Source organism: Pagrus major, chromosome 1 (genome assembly GCF_040436345.1).
Source record: "Pagrus major chromosome 1, Pma_NU_1.0".
NCBI lineage: Eukaryota > Metazoa > Chordata > Actinopteri > Spariformes > Sparidae > Pagrus > Pagrus major.
This window is the reverse complement of record NC_133215.1, coordinates 13,459,052-13,483,094: the sequence shown is the minus strand read 5'-3', so window position 1 is coordinate 13,483,094 and position 24,043 is coordinate 13,459,052. Positions and strand designations below refer to the sequence as shown.

The 24,043-nt window shown below is 42.1% G+C and overlaps 1 protein-coding gene across 1 annotated transcript in view; it reads right to left on the bottom strand.

Annotated features, from left to right (window-relative positions):
• Window positions 1-24,043, bottom strand: part of fam13a (family with sequence similarity 13 member A) — a 55,430-nt gene that overhangs the window by 4,487 nt on the left and 26,900 nt on the right. The window contains exons 9-20 of the mRNA XM_073463474.1: window positions 17,464-17,506; window positions 17,130-17,296; window positions 15,989-16,193; window positions 12,417-12,475; window positions 12,018-12,060; window positions 6,139-6,316; window positions 3,716-3,781; window positions 1,250-1,466; window positions 1,023-1,164; window positions 696-777; window positions 402-607; window positions 98-181 (exon numbers count right to left, since the gene is read on the bottom strand). Coding sequence (XP_073319575.1) covers window positions 98-181; window positions 402-607; window positions 696-777; window positions 1,023-1,164; window positions 1,250-1,466; window positions 3,716-3,781; window positions 6,139-6,316; window positions 12,018-12,060; window positions 12,417-12,475; window positions 15,989-16,193; window positions 17,130-17,296; window positions 17,464-17,506 — 1,492 coding nt within the window. The remainder of the gene's footprint in view (window positions 1-97; window positions 182-401; window positions 608-695; window positions 778-1,022; window positions 1,165-1,249; window positions 1,467-3,715; window positions 3,782-6,138; window positions 6,317-12,017; window positions 12,061-12,416; window positions 12,476-15,988; window positions 16,194-17,129; window positions 17,297-17,463; window positions 17,507-24,043) is intronic.

Genomic DNA, 24,043 nt, shown 5'->3' with positions numbered 1-24,043 from the left:
CTTGTGATCTGGGTCACAGTCAAGTGGTGAAGAAGATTTCTTGAGGAGGCTGTGTGTGTTTGTTTATTTAAAAGAGAAGAAGTGGATGGTGACTCACTGGTCGGCCGTGGATACTCTCATAGTAGAGCAGAGCTTTCTGCAGGGCGACTTTCTCCGCTCCGATCTGCTCTCGTGTCATATCCTGTCAGCGGGGGGACAGGGGACAACAGGAAGTGAGTCAAAACATTTCAGAAACGGCCGGAGTTCATTCTGTGTTGCAACACACATCTCAGCACCATAATAAATTGAAGCCCTGCTGCTGCTGCCTGCTTTAAAAGTGATGCTGTTGATATTACACGAAACATCCATTTGCTGCTCCATGTTTTATTCATTCGTCCTTGCGAGAGCGCTCATGGTCTCACCTTGATGTCCTCGGGCCGGTTCACCTCCTCCCTCTTCTCCTGCAGCTTCTTCTGAATCGTCTCCAGGGTGCTCTCCACCGGAGGCTTCGGCACTTTCTCCTGCTGCGGTTTCTTCTCCAGCTGAGAGCCGAAGCTTTTGGGCAGCGTGTTGCTGCGCTGGCGGGTCAGAGGCGGCAGGTCCTCTTCAGACTTCATCAGCTTGTGTTCTGAAGAGAAACAGGAAAACATCTATAAGGGCTTTGTTGATGTTTAGTTTCCACTGTGTTTGGGCTGATGCTCATGTCTATGTCTCACCTTTTAGCTCTTTACGAAGCTTGGCCAGCTCAGTTACCCATCTGAGCACCTCTGGGTTTGCAGCTTTATCACCGTGGGAGGGCTGGAATAAAGAAAAAACGGCAACAGAACATTTACAAACAGGTTCTCGAGCATAAATCTCTAGTTGTCTTACAGAAGACAGTCTCACACCACTTCTCTTTTCACAAACAGTTTTAATGAGTCTCTGAGTCAGATAGCTTCAGAGACTCATTAAAATCGAGTCAGTGACCTTGTTAAAGGTTTGAAAAAATTGCCTTTTGAGTCAGATTTTGTTATTCCTAGCATGGTTGTTGCTGCTGCACCTACCCTGTATTTCCGCTCCTCTTCAAACCTCTCCTCGAACCTGTGGATCTTCTTCTTCAGTATGTGGATCCTCTTCGTGAGCTGGGCGGATGTCAACTCCTCTTTCTCATCGTCACAGGAGCCAAGAGACGAACTCCGTCTGCGACTGGAGAGATTCATAACTATTAGTTAACTTCACTGACGGCCCCTTCGCACAGCCTGTACATGCAGAACCATGTCGAGTGTTTTACCTGACAAACGAGTGTGCGTTTGGCGGCGAGGGAGGCACTTCAGTGTCGTCCAGGTACTGCTGGCACTGTCCGTAGGCGTAGAAGCGGGGGGACAGCATCGGGTCGCTGTCTTCCTCCAGCAGCTGGCGGATCAGACGTCCACCGGCGTGAGGGGACAGTCGAGCCTCCTCCCGGTCCATGCTCTCCCTCTGCAGTGACGAGTACGCTGGGACTGGTTCTGAGTGACACAGACAAACAAGCTTTGTGTTAAAATGTGACACTTTCCTCATTCTGCTGTCAAAGAGGAGATGTGAACAGGTTAGTCCGGGGAGCCTGTTCTGAAATGTGGTGCGTGCCAGCAGACAACACAGAGCTCGTTTTAGTACTGTTAGAGCATATTCATCCTCAGGGCTCTACAGCTACTGAACAATCACAAACACAGTCACCTCTAGATTTCTGTAGTATTTTGTGAACTCTAACAAGTAAAAACTTTCACTACAACTACAATTTTTGCTAAAAGATAACTTTTATTACTGTATATATGCCATATGGATAATAACAGTTTGGAGATTTTGGCTGCAACTAGCATTTTTTCCTTTATTGATGAATCTGCAGGTCATTTTCTTAATTAATTAGATTAATCCTTGGCTCCGTCCAAATTCCAAAGCATAGCGTAAAATATCTATCATAGTTTATTGTAGCCTCAAGGCGACGTCTTCAAACTGCTTGTTTTATTCATCCGAGCATCGACAAACTCAAACCTATTAATCTTTTATCACACAAGACAAAGAGAAGCACTCAAATCCTCAAAACTGAGAGGCTAGAACCAGGAAACCTTGAGCAAAAGACTATCAAAACTAAATACATTTTCGGCCAGAGGATGAAACTGGTCCTGCAATTATTTGAATTGTTGATAAATCTGTTGAGTATTTTCTTGATTAATCTGTTAGTTGCTATAAAATGTCAGAAAATGGTGAAAAATGTCCATCAGTGTTTCCTAAAGCAAACATGACGTACTCATATGTCTTGTCTTGTCCACAACCCAAAGATATTCAGCTTGCTGTCGTAGACGAGCGAAGAAACCGGAAAAAAATTCACATTTAAGAAGAACAAAAAAGTTGATCAATTTAAAATTTGTTTAAAATGAACGACTCAAATTTGTAATGTTTAACAAACGGGAGCATTTTGCCCACTTGCAACCAAATCCAAAATAAAAAACAGCATATTCTTCCTGCTAGAATCTGTTTTACAAGATGAATTAAAGTGGAGAGAGTCCAACAGCATGTTCATTTTCCAAAGCTCAGCACCTTTTCTCTTCAAAGACACTATGAGGTCATTTCTTTCCCGGCTGACATCTTTTTGGATCCTCTCGGGCGTTGTGAAAGTCACTAAACACGATGGAGCTGCTCTCTTTAAAACCGTTGTGGGAAAAAAATAAAAACCCTTCCTCTGGGGCTCGACAGTCACAGATGCTGTCCTAAAACTGTGGGTAAGACACACCCACCCTCCCTCTCTCTCTGTCCATCCCCTGGTTACAGTCTCTGCTCTGGTAATAATTATGTCTGGTCGAAATAGCCTTGCAGATACCCCTGACAATCCCCAGGCTATTAATAATGCCTGGCACTCCGTGGGATAATGTCAGGGCGCGACCCCTGTTGAGAGGTGCGGTGACGAGTTTGTGTTGTAGTTTCCAGTCTGCATGGTGAGAGATAAACCTGCCCTGTGTGTCCGTCCGAGCACGTGTTCATGAGAGAAAGACCAGGCTAGGTTGTCTGAGAGAGTTCACTGTTAAAATAAGAAGGGGAAAAAGCCTATAGAATAACACGACACTCAGCAGGAGTAATAATGTAGATTTCATGGAAAAGGAGAGGTCATAACACGGGGAGGGGAAGATGGAGGGAGAGAAAACAAGCTCAGGAGGAAACCAACTGTCAGTGCAAACATTCAAGGTGTCAGAAATCACCCGGGAAAATATGCATGCCCAGTCTAAAACTGCACATGCGTATTTTTCTTAGCTGGGGTGTACGAGAAGCAACTTATCTCAAATTCCAGCTCTGGTCCTTGGAGACCTCCTGCGCTTCTGGGTACGTGCAGTTTATCAAGTAGCATGTTAGAGCTCGCTCACAGCAGCAGGTGAAACCTTCAATCATGCCGAACGTCTTCTCTCTGAGCTTCATTATCTAGCTCAGTGGAGCCGGCCAGTAAGGCTCCATGGCATTTGAAATTAATCCTTTAAATCAACTGCTCGCTGATGGTCGGGGATTAAATAGACTAATGAAACAAAAAAACATGCCAGTTTGCCATTTCGCTAAAGGTTGTTGAGTGTGCGACGCACGGCCACAATGTTCCAGATCATTCAAGCATGTTGCCATGCAGTGGGAAAGGTCATTCAGACAGCCTTTTCTTTCTTCCCTTCTTTCTCTCGCTCTGACATGTTATATGCAGCGAAGCAAGTCAGCACTGACAGTGATGCAACGGTACACTTACCATCACAAAAACTTGGATGAAAGATACTTTTGAAATCAAGGAAGGGGGTGTTAAAGAACGGAGAATCTAGAGGAACAGAAGAAGAGGGGAGAGGAGAGGGAAATGACAAAATGAAGGAAGGAAAACAAGGAAACAGAAGTAAAAAAAATAAAAGGACAAGCGTACATCCTCCTTTCTGGGAAATAAAACTAACAAGCAGCAACAATTTCCCTAAACCGCAATTAACTCGCAAGACAAATGAGCCTCAGAGTCTTGGTTCTTCCTGCCAAAACGCCTGTTAATGTCTTTCCCACCGGCGCTGCTGGCACACAGGCGAGGACAGACTAGCAGCAAATATCAGGTCAACATGACAGGCGCTGGCACACACTGTACTGGGATAAAGGTCTCACACCACCGCCTAATGCCCTCAGCCACCCACAAGCCCATTTGTACAGTATTACACCTCCTGTACTGTACCTACTGCCTTTATACAGCTTTATTAACTGCTTACTCAGCTTGGCACATTTTGCCAGAACATAAATCCTTTCTTTGACTCTCCTGAGTGAAGAATAAACGTGCCAGTTACACAGGGGGGAAAAAAAAAACAACTTTGCACAATGCATTTACACAAGCGCAGTTCGTGCTATGGCAAGCCCTGCTGGCTCTCATGCTCCAAAGGCCCTGATCTGTTCGCCATCTCGTGCACCTAAAGGGGATACTGGGATACTGTATGTCTGAGCGGCCTGTCACAGCCAATCATGCGGGCTCCCTGTGGTGTCCCCGCTGCCAGGCACTCAGTTATATATTCAGGACAGGATGTACAAAGAAGGAGATTTAAGCAGAGGTGAAAGGCCAAGAAAAACAACAGATCTGATAAAACAAAATGTCCTCATGATGTCGGTGCCAAACAGCCACCTGGAATGCAAATTTCCTAAATAAACTGTACAAAGCTTCCCTCTGTTGCATCCTCAAGCAAAATGCATTTTAATCACAAACACCCACGCTCGGAGACGCCTTGTACAGACTGGAAGGGCCAGAAGGACTGACACTGCAGCTCTGATCAGACTAAAGCAACAGTTTGTTGGCTCAGGCACAATATTTATGTACCTTCTTCTCTCGTGCTGCAAATGCTGCACAGCAACAACAGCCTCTGATTGCCAGTGATCACACTCGGCCACTAGAGAGCTCCACAAAACATGCAATAGCCTTTTACTGCTCCAAACATGAGGCTGTTGAAGTTGAGAGATTTATTGCATGGAACAATTTTTGCTCTGACTGCCACATCAAACAGGAAACAGAGGTGGTGGGAGTGAGGAGGACCAGCGTTTGCAGCGGAAACATGTGAAAACTAGCCCCGACTTGTTCTATAACGAGATTTCACTGTAGGAATGAACCTGTTGGTTATCATTCCAACGTACAGTTCAGCATTTAATGCTTGTGCTTTCGCTGCTCACCACAGAAACCCCCACCCCAACCTCCGCTGTGTCGCAACGTCCGAACAAAACAATCACTGTGGCTGTGCACGATTTCCTCTCTGCACTGCACAAACTGACACATTAATAACAAACCTAAAAAAAAAAAGGGTCTGACAGCAAAATGGGAAAAAAAGGGGAGACGTGAATAATATGAATGTTTCTGCAAACTCTGCATGAAGAGGTACAATTGATCAGCCAGCCCAGCATGAAATAAATCAACCAGAGATCATGCAAGTGTGATTTAGTGCAAAGAGGCACTTTAATGCACATGCACAGACGTCATTATCAGCCTTCCTGAGAGCGGATGAGACGGTTTTCAACCAGGATCAATAATGCAAGCCAAGTTTCTGCAGCTGCTTCACTCCACTGTTATCACACCTCCACTTTAATGATTGATTTTTAGCAGCAGCTGAGCCAGAAAACAATCCAGTGCCAGACATCACCAAGAAACTTAAACATCCTGGTTAAAAAAAAAAAAAAACACACAACACAAAACACAGCTTGCTCTTTGAATAACAGCACAGCAGGAGCTCTACACTTGGCTGCACTTTGTACATTCAAGGCTCCCATGTGGCCACAATCCAGCAAAACAACTAACTTGTCTGCTTATCTCACCACGTCTCCAGTGAGCGTTTCTCCTCCAGATATAGGTGTGTAGAGAACTTAAGAGGATCTTTAACAAATTAAGTCCTACAGGAGAGGCATCAGGAGGAGGAGGAGGAGGAGGAGGAGGCAGCAGAAGGTGTGCAGCTGCCACCCCAGACACTCATGTGCTGAGCTTGGGGAGGAGGAGGGCTGTCTGGACATGTGTGTGTGTGTGTGTGTGTGTGTGTGTGTGTGTGTGTGTGTGTGTGTGTGTGTGTGTGTGTGTGTGTGTGTGAGTGAGTGAAAGGAGTGTATTCCAGATTGAGAGATGAAGAGAGACACCAAAAAAAAAAGCATGAAAAACAACAGCAGGCTGGCCCTCACCTCCCCAGTTGTTGTCCTCGGTGAGTGCCGTCAGGTCCAGCCGGGGCACGTCCTCGCAGCTCGTCTTCTCGCAATCCGGGTCCGAGGCTCGCACCTCCCCGCCGCCGCCGCCGCCGCCACCACCGACCCTCCCCGTGTCACAAGTCACAGGCGACTCCTGGATCTTCATCCTTAGCGTCTGCACAACCATGAGAGAAAAGAAACGAGCGCTCAACGACGATGACCAGCCTGTGAACACACTCTTTAAGTTGAGCCACACTCTCCCTCAGACTGGCCCTGCCCTGTCGGAGGGGGCTGGTCCCTGGCTGTGATTGGCTGCCTCCGCTGGCCAAAACATCCGCCCATCTGCCCTGTGGCTCCGCCCCCTTCCCCCTCACACACACTGGAATCCCTCACCCTCCCCTCCCTCCCCTTGTTTTCTCTCTACAGTAGTCCTCCCTTGCTTTCTCTCCATGCATATATTCTGGACTTGTTTGTCTCACAGCAGCAAGAGCACATGGGAGGGGTGAGGGAGTGAGGGAGGGAGGGAGGGAGGGAGAGAGAGGTGAGGACAAAAAGAAAGCAAGCAGATTGTGAGCCAGCACACGTAGGCTGACTGGGTGTTTTTTATCCTCTCCCTATCCATGTTTCTCTGCAGCTCACAGCACAGATATTACATGCTTCTCCTCCAGCGCCTCGCTACTACATCTGTTTCCTCCCCCTCTCCTCTCGCCTCTTCCTCATCTCTTAACTGTCCAAAAACGCCACGATCAAAGCTGTGAAATCAAACTCCAGTATACTGTAAATAATTTGGAGGAAACAACATACTCAGCTGGTCATGCATTTAGAGAGTGTCCACGGATCACTTAGCGCTAAGCCCATGGGGTCCCATTTCCTCTGTCTGGGCGTGGGACCAAGCTATTTTTAGGGGAAAACAGATCAAGACACACTGCTACTAGACCTCATAAATGCCAGGGACGGCTTACGGGAAGGGGTGCACTCAGAGTCTGGTTACAACAGGCCTCGTTTCATTTTCTTTTGTTCATGATACTAAGTTGTTGTTGGCGGGTTTATGAGAGATTACAGTGTAACAGCACAGTTAGTCTCAAGTGTGTGTGAAAACAAGGAGTTCATCAAATCTCCTCAGCCGCTACATGTGAATCACGTAGAACACAAGCGCCCGGAGAACGTGCAGACTGTGAGGAGCACCTTTACCAATCCAGGAATGAGTAAGTACATGAGTAAGTACTTCCCGCTCGCTCTATTCCCACTCCTCCTCCTCATCACAAGTCCAAACACACGTATCCCCCTAAATAACATTCAGACCAATGTCATGCTCAGCTGTATCCGCTTCCAGACCCACACAAACAAATAAACAAACAAACACAGCAGTGATAAACAAAAGCAAAATGAGGCACACAAAATGCAAAGTAATTATGAGTCGATACATAAGAAAGAAATCAGTAAACAAATGACATGTGGATGTGAATATTAATAAATGTTCTCTGAATATGATTATTGGCTGTTTTCTCTGTTGGTTGGTGTCATTTAAGAACTCATTAGCTACTGGTCAGTTTGATGAGAGCCCGCTGTGCGTCACTTAAAGCTGCTATTTGTAAGAAAAGTTGATTTTTGAGTCTCATTCCCAACTCAAACACAAACTGACGCTTTGGGATTGTAGGACAGGTAGTGGAGTGAGACTCAAAAATCAATTTTTCTTACAAATATCACCTTGAAGAAGAAAAAAATGAAATAACTAATATATACATAGAAAGGAAGTAATGATTTGTTTGTTAAATACGTCATTATTCTAACATTTTAATCATATATTTGCTGGTTAAATAATTCACAGTAGTCCCTTTTCACAACAAGGACTTTTCATGCTCAAGTTCTTCGCCAAGGAGGTTATGTTTTCGGTTCAGTTTGTCTGTTTGTCAGCAGGATAACGGAAAAGCTACTGACCTGGTTTTCATAAAGCTTGGTGGAAGCGTGCATTACAAGCAAAGGAAGAACCCATTACATTTTGGAGTGGAACCAAATCAGGGGGCAGATACATGAATTGTTGTTTAGCTCCGGCCTCCGCGGCTGCTCAGCAACAAACTCTCTTTAGCACAGTAGCCACCCACTGAGGGGAAGAGTGAGCGAGAGCGCCGGCAGCAACGGTAGTGAAGCAGCGGGGAATGGAACAGCGTGTACAGCCAGAGTATTTTCACATCGAACTCTGTTAATCAAAGGTGTATTTCAAACAAAACCCAAGTTGATGATTGCGGGAACAGTGGAGAGACACACAAGCAAATAATTATTCTCTTAATTCCAAATGTGAATCCGCTGCGATAAACTGTACCAGAGATATCATGGAAAATTGTTTGAACTTTTCCAAGATGGCGAGGCACAGCTAGGCACGAACATATTTTGACATGATTCTGATAATTTTGGAAATATATTCTTGCATATTTGCATGTCAGAGAAGAGAGGTCACTGACCTCTGAGTACGCTTATAGTGAATTTTGTGCCAGTTCACACCTTCAAGTTTTAAGTGTGCAGATTCACAGATATTTAAAGGCTAACTACGGCATACTGCTTCATTAACGTAATGGCAGTCTGTTCTTAGGTAACTTTGAAAGTTTATGATCAAAGACACACTTGTAAGCTGTAAATCAGCAGCTTGTGTCTGCTTTGCTCGACACTTAATTACTGTACTTTGTGTTACCAGCACAGCTGATGGTACTCATGCAATTAAAGTATGGACTCATTAGCTTGAAACAGAAGTGTCTACAGGGTCAATGTTATGTAATGTTATGAGTCTCAGAGGTGAGAGATGTTGAGAGAGGAGCAGCTGAACAACACATCATCACATACTGTAATAAGATTATTATATTATCTGCTTTCAAGGGGCCAAAAAGTTTCTTCAGCAGGCTGCACTTCTGTTGTCAATCCTTTTATATGCAAATGACTCGATAAAGGGAGTTTGATAAACGACTTTCACTGGATGATTGGATTATCTTACTTGTTTTGACTGATTGATAAGGTTGGCTGACGGTCATCGACCACTGACTGAGCCCTCTACCATCACAACATCATGAATGATTTAAAGACCTGACTGTTACATCGTTGTCAACCTTTTCTTTCATCACGGCAACAGAGAGAGACGGGGAAGCTCACATTACATTACAATCCGCTCACATATGGCCAAAAATAAAAAATAGTAATCATGTAAATTACTACGAATTGTTAAAGGGAGTAAAGAAAAGACCAGGCAAGTAAGTGAGGATGTACTGTGAATGGGCTTAAATGTGCAAATAATAGAAACAGTCATTAATATCCAACATACGTACACATACATCGTATCCCATAGGACACCAATCAGCAGCAGAATCGCTGGTGTCAGTGTTGACTACAATGTAAACCCACTTCAAGATGCTCTGAAGAGTGACACAGTGGATTACCAGGAGCACAGATGTTACAGTTCACCGAGTCCTGCTGTGTTCAGGCGTAATTCTAATGTACGTGCACACACACACACACACACACACACACACACACACACACACACACACACACACACACACACACACAGCTGAGTCCACACTCTGTTCTCTGGAACATCCACTGTGTTCACTGAAACACACTCGAGCCACGATTACATCATCGGGAGATGTCCAGCTGGTGCAAAGTAGGGGGGGGGTAGACAGAGCTACTGTGTGTGAGTGTGTGTGTGTGTGTGTGTGTGTGGGGTGGTGGTGGTGAGGTGGTGGTGATGGGGGGTATTAAACAATGATTAAGCTGTGTTTGGGGGGCTTACACACAGTATACAAACAAACACACTGAGGAATTTAAAGGGCATTTTGCTGAGATGGCACACAAACACGCATGTAACCTTGGACACACACACACACACACACACACACAAAATGTGTTGGATTTGGCCTCACGTAAGCTTCCTATCTGATCGTTCATGTGTGGTGGAGCTCTCCCTACACGTTTCCTTTCAAAGCACATGCACACGCACACGTCCACTTTCTGTGGTGCATGGTGTCCTTTTGAACCACAAAACTCATCAAATAAAAGGCGTAAGCTGCTGCAAAAAAACCCGACTACGGTATTTATGCGGGCATTTCATTTACATGTCAGCCTATTTCAAGACAGCCAGCCTGACCTGCACACATGAGCTGATAAGAAACAACGGCGGCCCTCATTTCCCACTATCAGTTTTCTTAGCTTGTAGATGTTCTGACGGAGGAGTCGTGTGTGTTATCGGTTTACAGGGACTAAAGTTATAACGCAACATACACGGACATATTGAGACGTGCCATACACCAACATGCTACGATTGAGGGTTTGTGTGTTTAAGAATCACAAAAAGTTGTTAAACAGAGCTGTGAAATGGAGCAAAGTGCTTTTTATTTTATTTTTTGAAATTTATATTTTTATGAAATGTCAAAAATTATACGAACTCTGTCCAAAGAGTCCAAGAAGATGTTTTATTTTGTCCACACAACAGTCCAAAACCCAAATATATGCAATTTGCACCAAAGTTAAAAGCCCATTTTAGAGGATGAAGACAACAAATGTTTCTGCCAGAGTACTACATTATGTATAAGTCAAACTAACAGGAGGTCACCATGGAGACGAGATCAGCCTATTAATTAATCTTAAGTAACTGCAGCTCAGAGGAAGACGAAGATGGCCTGACGGTAACAATCACGTCTGTGAGTTGCTCGTGTTGTTAATGACCAGCTGAGATGCTGCTGCAACAGCCTCCTCTCAGAGTGGCGCCATGCTGGCTCCAGATGGCTGCTCAGTGGCACAGTGTGGTGGTGGTGGTGGTGGTGGCAGAGCTGCAGCCTGAGCTGCTACTAAAATCCATCTGGGCTGCTTAGAGAGAGGGATTCACCATATTGGTCCAGTGCTGTATGATTCTGTTCAGTGGTTCTGTTCAGAGACGAGCAGACGGAGAGGGTGACTTGTTTCCTTATGCTCACAACCACAGCAACACCAGACTTCAATTCAAAAGTTCTGGATTCCCACAATGTTTTGAAAGACTGCCTGGAGAACAACTGCATGTTTGTTTTAGAACGGTGGGAAAATCCCTTTTAGCAAGAAACTGAAATGATATGTTTCTGTGGAACTGCAGATGAGTTTCTGTTCAGCAAATCAGCTGTGGTTGTGTTGCCACACACAGCTGAGTAAGGGAGCAGCACGGTGAAGGTTAGCATCACACTGGTCAAAAGACAAACATCTGTGGTTAGAGATTTTCCAAGTGCCTACTCTCTCTGTTTGTCACTGTTTTTTTTTTGTGAAGACGAGGGTTATTTATTCAAACCTCTCATTTCACAGATTCTTTTATTCTTCTGTTTTATTTCTAACTTTTTATTCTTTTATTTTGCTTGTTATATACAATTGTTTATGTCTTTTGATACAGCTTTGTGTTTCTTTTATATCCTTTCTGAATGCCTTTTTGTGTCGTATGTAGAGCACTTTGACTTAAAGTGCAGATACCAACACAATACTTTACTTGAAGGAACATAAACATTTTTCTCTATATAAGGCGAGGCCAAACCTCTCAAATGTTAAACTAAATAAGAGTACCTGTACAATCGTTTAAATCAGCAAGTGTTTTAAAGAAAGCTACAGATCTGAACGAGCATTTGATGCTTTCAGAACTTTGGTGCTGCTTCACATTCAGTCAGTAACAAAGCAGTATTGAGATTCAACACCTGGCCCGTCCCATCCCCTTTCTTCCACATCCATATCACTACAATCTGATACTCTATTTTTCTCTAGAGGAACGTGCATGGCAGAGCAGGTCCACTGTGCAAGAATAGGGAAGAAGAAGAGCTGAAACTAATAGTGCAACTAAACATACGGAGCGAGACTCAGGTCAGGAATCGTGATCTTACTTGTGAAGGAGAAGGGAGGCCATCTTTTCTTGAAATGTCATTCCTGAAAAATTCAACAGAGAAACAACGTTAGCAAAGTCTGGTCACATCAGCCTATGTCAAATCAAAGACTTCCAGTTTATCTTACAGTCAGAAACCTCAGGAAACCTAAACAAGTTTATACATACACATACACATGCAGTATATCTTTGCTGCCTGTCTTTATCAGATAAACTGTATGTTATAAACATCACAGTGTGTCGAACAAATTTCTTAAGATAACAGGCAGAGCTGTTAGTGGCAGCCAGTAGCTTCTCAATGTAAAACAAACATTCAGGCAACAGATGAACAACTTGTGTGTTCATAGGAAAAGTAAAACATGGCGAGAAAAAGGGATTCACCATGAATTGAACAGCTTACCCTGTCTGAAGTGTCTCCATGTAGGTAACTCCAGGTCTCTCACCAACACATTCCTTGAGCTGGAAAAAGACGTAAACAATTCGAATGTTAATCAGATGGGACAAGCCGTGTTATATTATCATAATCAATGAAAAATGATTATTGTTTTTATGAACCTTTCTGGATGATCATCTTTAAACCTTTCACGGGTGTGTCATTGCTAGTTTTTGGAGCTATCGGTAAAAACACCACAAGCTGACGCTGTGAAACAGAGTAGCTACACACGACTTAACAAGCTGCTTTACTGAAATGAAATATCACTTTCAGTTCGTGCTCATTTTATACGAAACATGAAACAAGGAACCACGATTGCTTCTAATAACCAACTATTATCCTTGAAATAAAAACCTTAATAAGGCATTGTTCTGGCTTTAGATCTGGTAGCTGCAAAATGAATAGTTAACAGTTAGTAAGTGCATAGTTAACTGCTAATAAATGATAAACTAAAATATGTTTTAATCGTAATAAAGCATTAAAGTTTATTAAAGGTTTAACAATTCCATAAAAGCTAAGTTAATTACACTTAAATGTGTTTGTAATGATATTACAAACAATTATAAGAAACTCATGAAGCTTTTAAGGCTTTAAAGTTCTTACTCAGTCTGTAAACTGTAAACGAGTGCTCACAAACGGGCTAAAATAAAAACATTAAACATGTTTATTATGCTATTATCAACACGTATATAGTCTTATTAACACACAGCAGCGTTAATAAGCATCTTATAAAGTCATTATTACCTATTAAGGACGTTAATATAAAGCGTTCCGCCCATTGGTAACATAAAAAACAAATTAAAAGCTTTTAGAAAAATGTTGGTGGACAAGAAAGAGTTTACAGCCTAGTTATCTCTGTGAGGCTGTATGTAATAACCATGCAATGCTCATCAGGTTTGATGTTTAGCGTGTTCACCGTCTTGGTTTAGCATGTTAGCACGTTAACATTTGGTAATTTGCACTACACACATGCTACATTAGTTTTTGTTAAAAAAATATTTTATTGGCAGAGATCTATTTGAAAAAGGTCAGTTGTTACAGTTCATTCTGTTGGAAACACCAATTTCTGCTTTGTTTCTATCCATTCCTCTTCCATGTTTCATTTCACTCTGGACAAAACTGATGGACTGAGCGTGTGAATCGAGCCACGTCGCTAGCATTGCTAAACACATCAAGCCAAAGATACAGAGGCTGGAGACAAGTGCATTAAACTTGTAAATTAAAAAATGTGATACTAAAATTGATCAAAAAGATCACATAGACCAAAAACTACTGCATGAATTGTATTATGCTGTGTAGCTGTGCGATGCACAACACCATGGATATCACTATAGAGGCTTTCAGCAGTCCTAATTACCCTCCGTGACTCCTGACATAACAGGCCCACATTCGCGGAGACGGCTGTTCACACGGACAGACACACAGACCCTGCCAAGCAAACGTCTGCTGTCAGCCACTCAACACGACACTCGTCCAGCCAATCATGATTGTGCCAACTATCACATATATACCATATGTGTGTCAAGGCATCGTGTGTCATCTGTGCTCTTATGTAAATGGTTTGCATGGGGACTGTGTTCCATGAGAGTGAGAGTGTAAACTCAACGAATCTATTTCCATTAGGCGGCCATCGTGACGGCACGCCATGAAGCTGAACTGTACATTGCCACATAACATTTATGAGCCAAGTGTGGGTAATAATCCGACTTGCTGTCATGCGGCTGTAGTGTAAAAAGAGTCTGTGGAGGCTGGATCATATTACTACAGCTTCAGGGTTCACACCATGTCCTCGCTTTGAATTTGACTGCTTTCACACACTCGTCGTACGGAGCACTAGCTGCGCTACACAACTGTTGGGTATGACTCACTGCATCATGGTTGGCAGGCGATAGATAGCTGAACAAGTGTTTTATTACCCAGCTGACTGGTCCACTTAACCTGGATGCTGATGATACAGTGAGCTATGTATGTTTAAGGGCTACTAACAAAAGGGTTGTTTATCTTGTTATCCTACTCATTATTTCTGCAACTAGCCGATTCATTGCAGCTGTACAAAATATCAGAAAATATGTGAAATGCACAACACAATTTCCCAGCCCCCGAAGTGATGCCTTCGCATTGCTTGCTGAGTCAAACCAACAATCCAAAGATGTTACATTACAATGATAAAAATGCATTAAATCTTCGTATTTGCAAAGCTGGAAGGAGAGAATATTTATTTCTTTATTCTGGTTTTTACTTGAAAACCGACTTAAGCGACTACACAGTCATCAAAGTTGTTGTCACATGATTATCTGTCCAGTGGTACAGATACCAAAACAAATATCCAATGCAATCTTCTCATATAGTAAACAAACGCAAAATTTTGATTTAAATCTCAAACTTTTGGAACATAGACAAAGTAATTAAGAGTAAATATCCTAGTAGCCATTCAATATCAGCTTTTGGTGTTTGACAGCTTCCAAGTTTCTGACATTCAGTGCTATGGACATTATTCAGCTGGAACAAAAAACCTAGTCATTATATATCCATTATTGATAAATTGACAGTCAATCAATATAACCAGAAGTTATGGTCTGTTTTTATCAAATCTCTCTAAAATTTCCTCAGACAACATGAGCTATTAGATACCTTTGTGTAAATGGTCGTGTGAAATCTCTACCTACCACCCAGCAGCTGAGCAGAAGCTACTTCAGTGTAGAAGCTGTTAAGCCCACACAATAAAAAAAAAAAAACAAGACAATGAAACCTCTAAGGCTTAGATTAGATTAAATGATCAAAGTAACATTCTACATTAAAACGGTACTGTATCTCAATCATTTCCCCTCTACACGATGCTAATTATCGCATCAGCAAACCCAAACTTTGCAACACTGTGGTCTCGAGCACCCACACAGCAACAGTTGAAAGGACAACTTGCTCTCTGGTGCATCATCTTCTTCAGCGGATAAAAGCTGCAGCTAATTGTGCGCTCATAAGTGGCCCTTACATTTGCACTGCTTCTGGCAAAAGTGGTTAACAATTACTGTGGCATGCTACATATTACACGTGGCTGTAAAATGAGAATGGCAGGGAGCCATTAGAGCAGCTGCACTGCTTCCTGTCATCATCCACCTCGCCGTTGTCTGCTTTAAGTGATTCTTGATAAATACAAGTGACAATTATTTGCAGTGAGTCCGAAAAAAAAAGGATGACAGGGGGTTGAGATGAAGGCTGTCAGCATCACAGGTGCATGAAGGGAGAAGATGTGTGGTGATGCTGTTTGATGCCCTGTAAACTGACGTGAGGTTTTTGGTATGTAACATTTGCTGAAATTTTTAGAAATCACTGCGATCTAAAGTAGCTGAAATAACGCGACAAACAACTGAACATACTTGTTTTCTGACCTACTTCTAGTGCTGAGTAGTCACAGTGAGAGAAAAGAAAGCAGTCAAACAAACACTCAATAACTATGAGCGAAGAGTAGGAGAGACACTGCCAGGGCTGTGACAAACCACAAAGATAAAAAGAGATGAGGAGAAAAAGGTGTGATGACTCACTGCGTGGGCGTCCTGGTTGTCAGTGAGCTGCACCAGTGTCGGATTGTGTTTCGACTTCCTGGGCTTCGGAGTCCGCTCAGCGCGACCACTCTGGCCTCCCTGGGAGTCCTCGCTGCTGCCCGTGTCCTCCCCCACGCTGCCCGAGCTGCTTCCTCCGCTCGATGGGATGTTCTCCTTGTTGGTGTCTGCTCTGACGGACGCGGCTCTGTTCTCAGACAGAAGAGAATAACAGTGAGGAAATGAGACATCTGCCTTCCATCTCGCTCTCTCTGTTGCTTTCTTTTCTATCAGCTTGACATACGGGTGAACTGCTTCAGGAAACTAAATGCCAGGGTCATCCTGAAACCTCATTTACTTATACGTTCTCCAGCAGCAAATGTGCTGTTTAGCTTTCGTGATAATTCTATTTACTGTCCACTCTCTTATTGACATTTCCTTCTGGCTGTGGTCTGATACACTCCTCTAATCCATGTGTCACCGATCTCTCAGACTCTATCAAATCTCCGTCAACAAGGATTAGCTTCTTACTGCGATGACTCCAGTTGTTTTGGCTGTACTAGGTCTCAGTGGACGAGCTTGCCGCACAGAATGCACACCAACTGGAAGCAGTAGAGCTGCAGTGAGGCACTGAGGTCAGGGTTCAGTAATAAATGCCATCTTACAGAGTTTTACCAGTGCAGCACAATACGTGGAGAAATTAACTCATAACCAGAGTGTCCTTATTGGCTGGAGAATTTCAATGGGTCGGATGGTTCTGCTCTGCTTTGTACTCACTCATTGATACCAACCTAATAAATACACCAGAGGTTTTGCATTAAGATCCATACAATATTCCCTGAGAAATTAGCAAAAATATCGAAAATTGCCCTGTGTGAGAAAAAATTCCTGGATCTGTCACTTTATCCAGATCCTAAACTTACTGGGGTCGATTCTGGGCCGAGACCCATCGTCCATCCAAGTTTCGTTGAAATCTGATCAGTAGTTTTTGTGTAATGATGCTGACAAACCAACCAACCAACCAAAACATAACCTCCATGGCGATGGTAAAAAAAAAAGTTTCATTTCAGTGTTGCATCTAAAGACAAACCGCATGCTGGTACCATCAACTACAAACGTCCTGACGGTGTCGGACTCATTTTACCTGTTTCTTTCTTTGTGTCTCAGCCCCTCCTCCTGTTGCTCTCTCTGGTGTCGACGTCTCTGGCGGGCAGTTGGCGTCACACTTGGAGACGGTGGTGGTGAAATCTGATCCTCTACATCAAAGAGGTGCTGCTCCACGGCCGAACGTATCGTCCTGTCCAGAAAACTAATGGACAAACGAAAAAAATGAGAGCAAAAGCTGTTTAAGAAATCTGCAACTTAACGTAAGAAGTATGATTTAAGAAATCATCTCTAAATAATTTCAATAATTCCAAGACCTGGCAACACTACACTGCATTTCATGCCACTATGTTGTCAGTAATGAAGCCAACTTACTTTATCACATCTGGTCTGCAGTGGACGGGGGAGAGGTGGTTACTGAAAGAAAAACAAGCAGGTAGAAGGTTACTGCGACAGAAACAGGTGGTCACAACAGGTCACTGAGCAACGCTGAAAATCCCCCGGGCTCTGGCTCTGGCCCTAGGTGATCAAGGCATCTCATGTGCATGAGTGAGTGTTAACATCAGCTGTGCTCAGAGCATAAGTAGGTCCTCTGAGAGCAGAATGGCCTGCATATATGACTACATGTAAGTCCTATGGTCCCTACGTACTGTCTATATTGATCTATAGCTTTATCTGTATCTTCTTTTTTGTTGTTCTCCCCCTCTCATGTTCTTAAAACACACACAGGCGTGTCATCTGGAGTGTGATAAACAATAGCAGGTGGTTATACTATCTGTGCAGGGGAGTGTCTGTATCTATTTTGGTATATCTTCATCTAGATAAAAAGATATCGTATCATTATTACATTAGAGTCCGACAGCAGCATATAACAAGTGATAACACATCAACTAAACAGTGGGTTTGTTACTGAAGATGCAACCCATGCAATTAAGGACTAGAAGAACTTACTCAAAGAGCAAAGGTACAACCCTCAGTGGTTCAGTTTCCATTTTTTTGCGATGGAAAATGTCATTCATCAGACTTTCCAAAGAGCTTAAACCCTTTTTCTGAGAGAGTCTGTTCATATTCTTTGCTAATTAGTACAAAATACTGGGTAGTGAATCCCAACAGTCCAATCAAGATAAAACAAAACTGATGTGCAGCTTTTAGAAACAGTTTCTGATATTTATTTTTGCAACAATCTTCATCTTCACTTCCTGACAGGAGTACAGCTACCTCGACATGTTTAGGGGTGACCTAAAAGAAATCTTTCATAAACAGTGGTGTTGACAGTAATAGCACAGCTTGGCACAGACCCAGTGCAGTGCACTGATAAAGGGAGAGATAATAATGGAGTTAAGGTGTGAAGGTGACTGTGGTGAACCTGCGTAAAATAGCAGGTACATGTAGTGATATCACCGCTGTGTGATAGAGAATAAGATTAAAAGCTGGCATCTGCTATCCTGCTAGTCAGATGATGATTTTGATGAGCTTGGTAAGTTAAAATCATAAACACAGGGCTGTAAAGGCTTTGGTGCTTTTTATGGTCAGTTTTAACATCTCAGCTCACAACTGTAAAGATTTTTATCATGTAAAGACGAGACAAGACTTCACTTTCACTCCAGTTTTTTTTTTATTCAGACAGCTGGAAAATAAAGAGGACGGACAGAGGAGTGAAAGTTATGTCAGCTAATGCTCACACAGGTGGTCCAGAGGCAGCGGACTAAACTGCTTCATTATCTCTGAGCGCAGCAGGAAAAATATTAGCCTGCTACCTTATAATAGATTTGGCACTGCATGCAACAGGTTAAAGCAACAGAAAATGGTTTAATGGCTTACTAATGTTGACTTGACTTTGGCTGTTAACGCCTGCAAATGTCAGAGGCACGAATTCATAAAGGGCAGTGGATACACTAAAGCCTGAAATATGATAAAGGCTTTCTCGAGCTGCCTTCTGAGTACTGCCCTCCATGCTTATAAAGGTGATGGTAGGGTTAATTACATAACTGGAATTTGTGCCAGGAGGAGATGGTTATTATACAAATCAAGTGTACTGTGCCCTGTGATGCAATTTGCATCATTGCATCGAAATTGTAAAGGTTTAAGACAATGGTTCCCAACTTTTTTGGCTCGTGGCCTTGTAAAACAAAGCACTCTGTGACTGGGTGATAAAGGTTATGGCACTTGAGGAGAAATTTCATGAGAAAATGAGAGAAATTATAGAAAAGTCAAAACCATATGGACAAAAACTATTTCTTAAAATATCTTTAATCACCTTTTGAGCCCTCAGATGTATCCTTGGGCCTTGTAGGAGAATCAGCCTCCATGTTGGAAAGACTGGTTTAAGACAGTTATTTGTCCATGTGTATTGAGAACAGCTGATGGATTGGTGGATAGTTTGATTATGATATAAATGTCTAGGCAAATAAATTTATTGGTCCATTTTTGTGTGGTTAAACGTTTTCTTCCATCTTAAGACACTGAATAAACACTTTGTGGATAACAGAATCTTCTTTCTATGTTGGTCTGAAATGTGAAATCGGGTTTCTTATATGTCCACTTGTGCCACGTTTAGGCTGTTGATGACATAAACAGCTGAGTGTGACTGCCTGTGAGTTGTAAGTATCTTGTGGCAGCTATCATCTACCCAAATAGACTTCGGGTTGGCACTGTACAAACCAAGTGTGGCACTTTGGTAAATCACCAGACAAAGTTGTCATTAGTGCCTAGAATAAACTTTGCACCATTTCCGTTTTAACTAACGATGCAGCAGTGTGAAACCAGTATGGTATGAGACAGGATTGTTGTCTGGTGTGTAATGGTGGCAGTCTGAGTCATGAACTACTGGCAAATGAGACAGTAAGGCAAGCGGGATGAATGATTGCATCAGAGACATGACAAAAATATCACCACCACGCCAACAATCCTTTCTTAAACTCATATATTCCAAAAATATAAAATTACACCACTAGCTCCAGTCAACTGTTCGATCAGGGACCAATCAGATTGTGATCCTGAAACTCTATGATTATGTAATTTCATTACCCTGTTGTATAAACTTTATGCAAGCTATACAGACCTTGAGAGTCACTCCCTGCCTTTCTATTGCCAATGGCGTACTACAACATGAGAAACAACATGAAAACAGACTACTGTTTAAGTATGATCGACTTTACCCTGCGTAGGGATAAAAAAAGAAGTTGTATAAAGATAAAGATAACAGTAGTTTGGTCAATGTCTGCTACAGTCACACCTGGACAGAGCAAACATGAACTTGGATTGAGGCCAATGCAGTGAGGACTACCTTAAAGGTTTTCACAACACACACACACACACACACACACACATACATATATATTATATATATATAGACACTCAAGACCAGGCAAGTTTACTTGTATGGCACACACACAAGGCAATATAAAAAGACACGTGAGAGTGGAGTGCTAGTGAAAGCATGTTGGTGTTGAGCAGAAGAGGCCTGAGAATGGAGCCTTGGGGAACTCCACATGTACTTTTGTACACTCAGATGTAAATATCGATCAGCACAAAGGAGTCCCTGTCCTTCGATTAGGATTCAGTGCAGCCCTGCGATATAGCAATACCAAGACTACAAAATCCTGACTAAAATATCTCTAAGACAAAATTATTTAGGTTGTTAAGTCTGTTGGAAAAAGCATGAGACTAGAGAAGTGTTGACTATTTGCAGGATAGTTAAGTTAATTAGCGAGCTTTGGACGTGCTGGTAGATCGATGTTTTTTTTTTACCTTTGGACAGAGCCAGGCTAACACCTTTGCATTTAACGGACGGTTATGAGAGTGGTATCAAACATCTCATCTAACTCTTGGTAAGAACGCAAATAATACAAGAATAAATTAATATGTTGAAGTACTCATTTACAGATATATAGAGAACCTTATTTCAGAAAACCTTTGTATGGTAGTGAATGGAGAGAGACATGAATCATTTTTCGATCCCGTTTGAATTGTGTCATGTATCACACATATGATGTTTGTCAATTTAAAAGATACATTTTCATCTTGAGAAAGTCGCAGTTTGTCATAAAACTAATGAAATATAAAACTTGATGATAGTATTCTCTAATGCTCTCTAAATACGAAGACTGAATTTACCAGTCATCGACAGTTTTTCCTTGTTTTCAGTTTGATGGCGTCTGTGAGATTTACTGAACTGTTAAGTCAGGTCTGTATTGAAATGATAGGTCTGGGATTTTAATTGTGTAATTATGTAATTGTGCTATTTTTGTTTCTCTGAATGTGGATTTTAAAAGCCAGCAGTGCAAGTCTTTGTTTTACAAGAGCTTAACGTTTGCTTTATATAATTGCTTCATTTAGGAACTTATAACTAAGAAAATTGCTGACCAAATCAAAGTAAGAACAAAATAACATGTTTCCATAATTAGTGTCTGTTATGGGGTTTTTAAAGTTTAGTGGTCTTTGATGCATAGAAAGCAAGGAGGAAACAACTGAAAATCTTCCACAGCAGAAGCTTATACCAGTTAAATCCTCTGCGCTGTGTACCCAGGGACGTCGATTCAGGTAATCCAGTATTACACCACAGTCAGATATTAGCCAGGACCTTTAGAGTCTTTGGTCAACACACACAGAAAAAAAAAATGATGTTGATCTATGATCCATTTTGACTGGGCTGAGGTTAAGCTCCCCTGTGGCAGCCTTCTGTTTGTGAAGGAATGCAAGTCGACTTCAGCAGAGAAAGAGAAAGTCTGGATGGTATGTGTGTGTGTATGTGACAAAGTACAAGCGGGCCATGGAGTTAGTCACTGATGAACGTGAGCAAGAGCAATGAATGGGAGAGAGACAAAGTGAGGTGAAGGTGCAGAGAGGGCGTCAACAGACAGTAGTCTTAGTCATTTCCAGACGCTGGATTAGACAGGATAGAGCTGCAACTACTGATTTCACTATCGGTCACCATATTTTATAAAGTTTACAATTACATAGTCGGGTGACACCATGACTTTTTTAGTTTGTTGTTAAATTTCGCAATAAATATTAAATGGGTTGCCATAATATCTGATAGACATTTATGCCCCCTCAGGATGAATTATAATGATTTTGGTGTTCCCCTGACTTTTTATCCAGCATCATCATCAGGTCAACTCTTCAATTTGTTGTTTGTGACCGACTACTTGAAAGCCTTTGTCATTCTTTTCAGCCTCAGCTTTACTCTAGCAAATGCTAGCATGTTAAGCGAAACTAAAATGGTGAGAGTTAAATATTAATATAAATATAACCGAATGGAAATCCCCTTCAGAAATCCCTCCCCCACTCTTCCCCCTCACTCTTTTCTGTTATTTTCCATGTAAATAACCAAGTGCCACCCGATGAATGTCTTTCAGGAGAGACTGAGTGAAAAGTTCACTATTGTCCCTACATATTCAAACTATATCACATCTCTATGATGGCCTACTTTTCAGTTGACCTTCCAGTGTCGCCTTGTAGAAGGTATAAACATTTTTCTTATTGGACCTGGTCGAACAACACTTCATGGGAATGAGTCAAGCAATATCTCCAGTCTCATAGAGCTGCATGTCTGTTGACTCTTTGCCTCACTGAGATTTTCAAACCTGATGGCGGCCTTAGGAAGAGATAAAGAGCCCACCTCTTGACCTGCCTCCTTACCCTCAGAGTTCAAATATAAACTATTTTCAACCAAGAGGAAAGGTTTTATATACATGCAAGTACAGGGCATGGTATACCTGTACAAACACATGGTTACTGTATGCAAATGTATGCATATTCATGTGCCTGTATATGCTTTGTGTTGAGAAATCTTGGAAATATTTTAAATCATGTGAGTAGTAAAATGTCAAGTATGCCAATTACAGAGATTATGTAATATATACGAAGAGATTATGCACCCCATACGACAGTCAAACATGTTATAGTAATATACATACTGTACATAGCTGACTCTATGACCGACCACATGTCCAGGACTTAGATTAAGTCCTTCGATAAGTTGGGACCTTTGACCTTCTATCATGGATGAAAAGCATTTGTTTCATTACATTATGACCAAGAGACAAAGATGTCCCAGTCAAAGTTAAAAGGTTTTTGTTCCATCCAGATTTACTGCTGGGACAAAAAAACATAATGTTCAAGCTGGTATGAAGTATACAATCCTAAAGTGTATTTTGTATGTTGTACTCCACTCTTCACTTCAGCTCTGCCTGAGTGCCTTATTCTAGATAATCTGACTCAACACTCCGGTGAAGCCTTTCTCCTCTGTCTATTCATTTCTTTTGGGGAAAAACAATACAAAGCAGCTGCCATGGAGTCATATCAGCTCTGAGGTCATGACGGCAAACATCGCTCCAAAATGTGCCAAATGAGAATGACTAACTGAAGAAGCAGCCGTTAAGACTGACTAAACAAGCTGCTGAGTATTGAAGGCTTTAGGTCAACATGCGTTGGGAGCAAACTGGGAAACGAAGGCAGAGGGGACATTGATGATTAACGAGTGATTATCAAGAGGGTGTGGATGAAACGTTATCAGCTGCACGTGCAAAAGCATTAGGTTGGCTGTATATTGTATGCGTTGATTGTCATTCCAGTCAGTTGCAATGGGTTTATTTTTACCCAGAAGACTTTATGTTCCTCTTTGGAGTTAATGACAAGAAAATTAACTGAGGATTATTTTCAGTATGGATTAATCTGCCAGTTATTATTGATTACAATAATAATGGAATAATAAATGGAAATATATGTTGAAAAAATGCATCAGTGGACCTTCTGAGCATTAAACAAGAGAACACAAGGTATTTTCTCATTATTTGTTTTGCTTAAAAAATTGTTCGAAACGATGAACTGCTCATCAAAATAGTTCAAGTTATTATTCTTCTAACATTGTCCAATGATCTTAGGCATCATTCGGAAACACAGTGTTTTTGCCCAGACATGTCTTTTGCCTAAGCGGTGTGTCTGAAACTT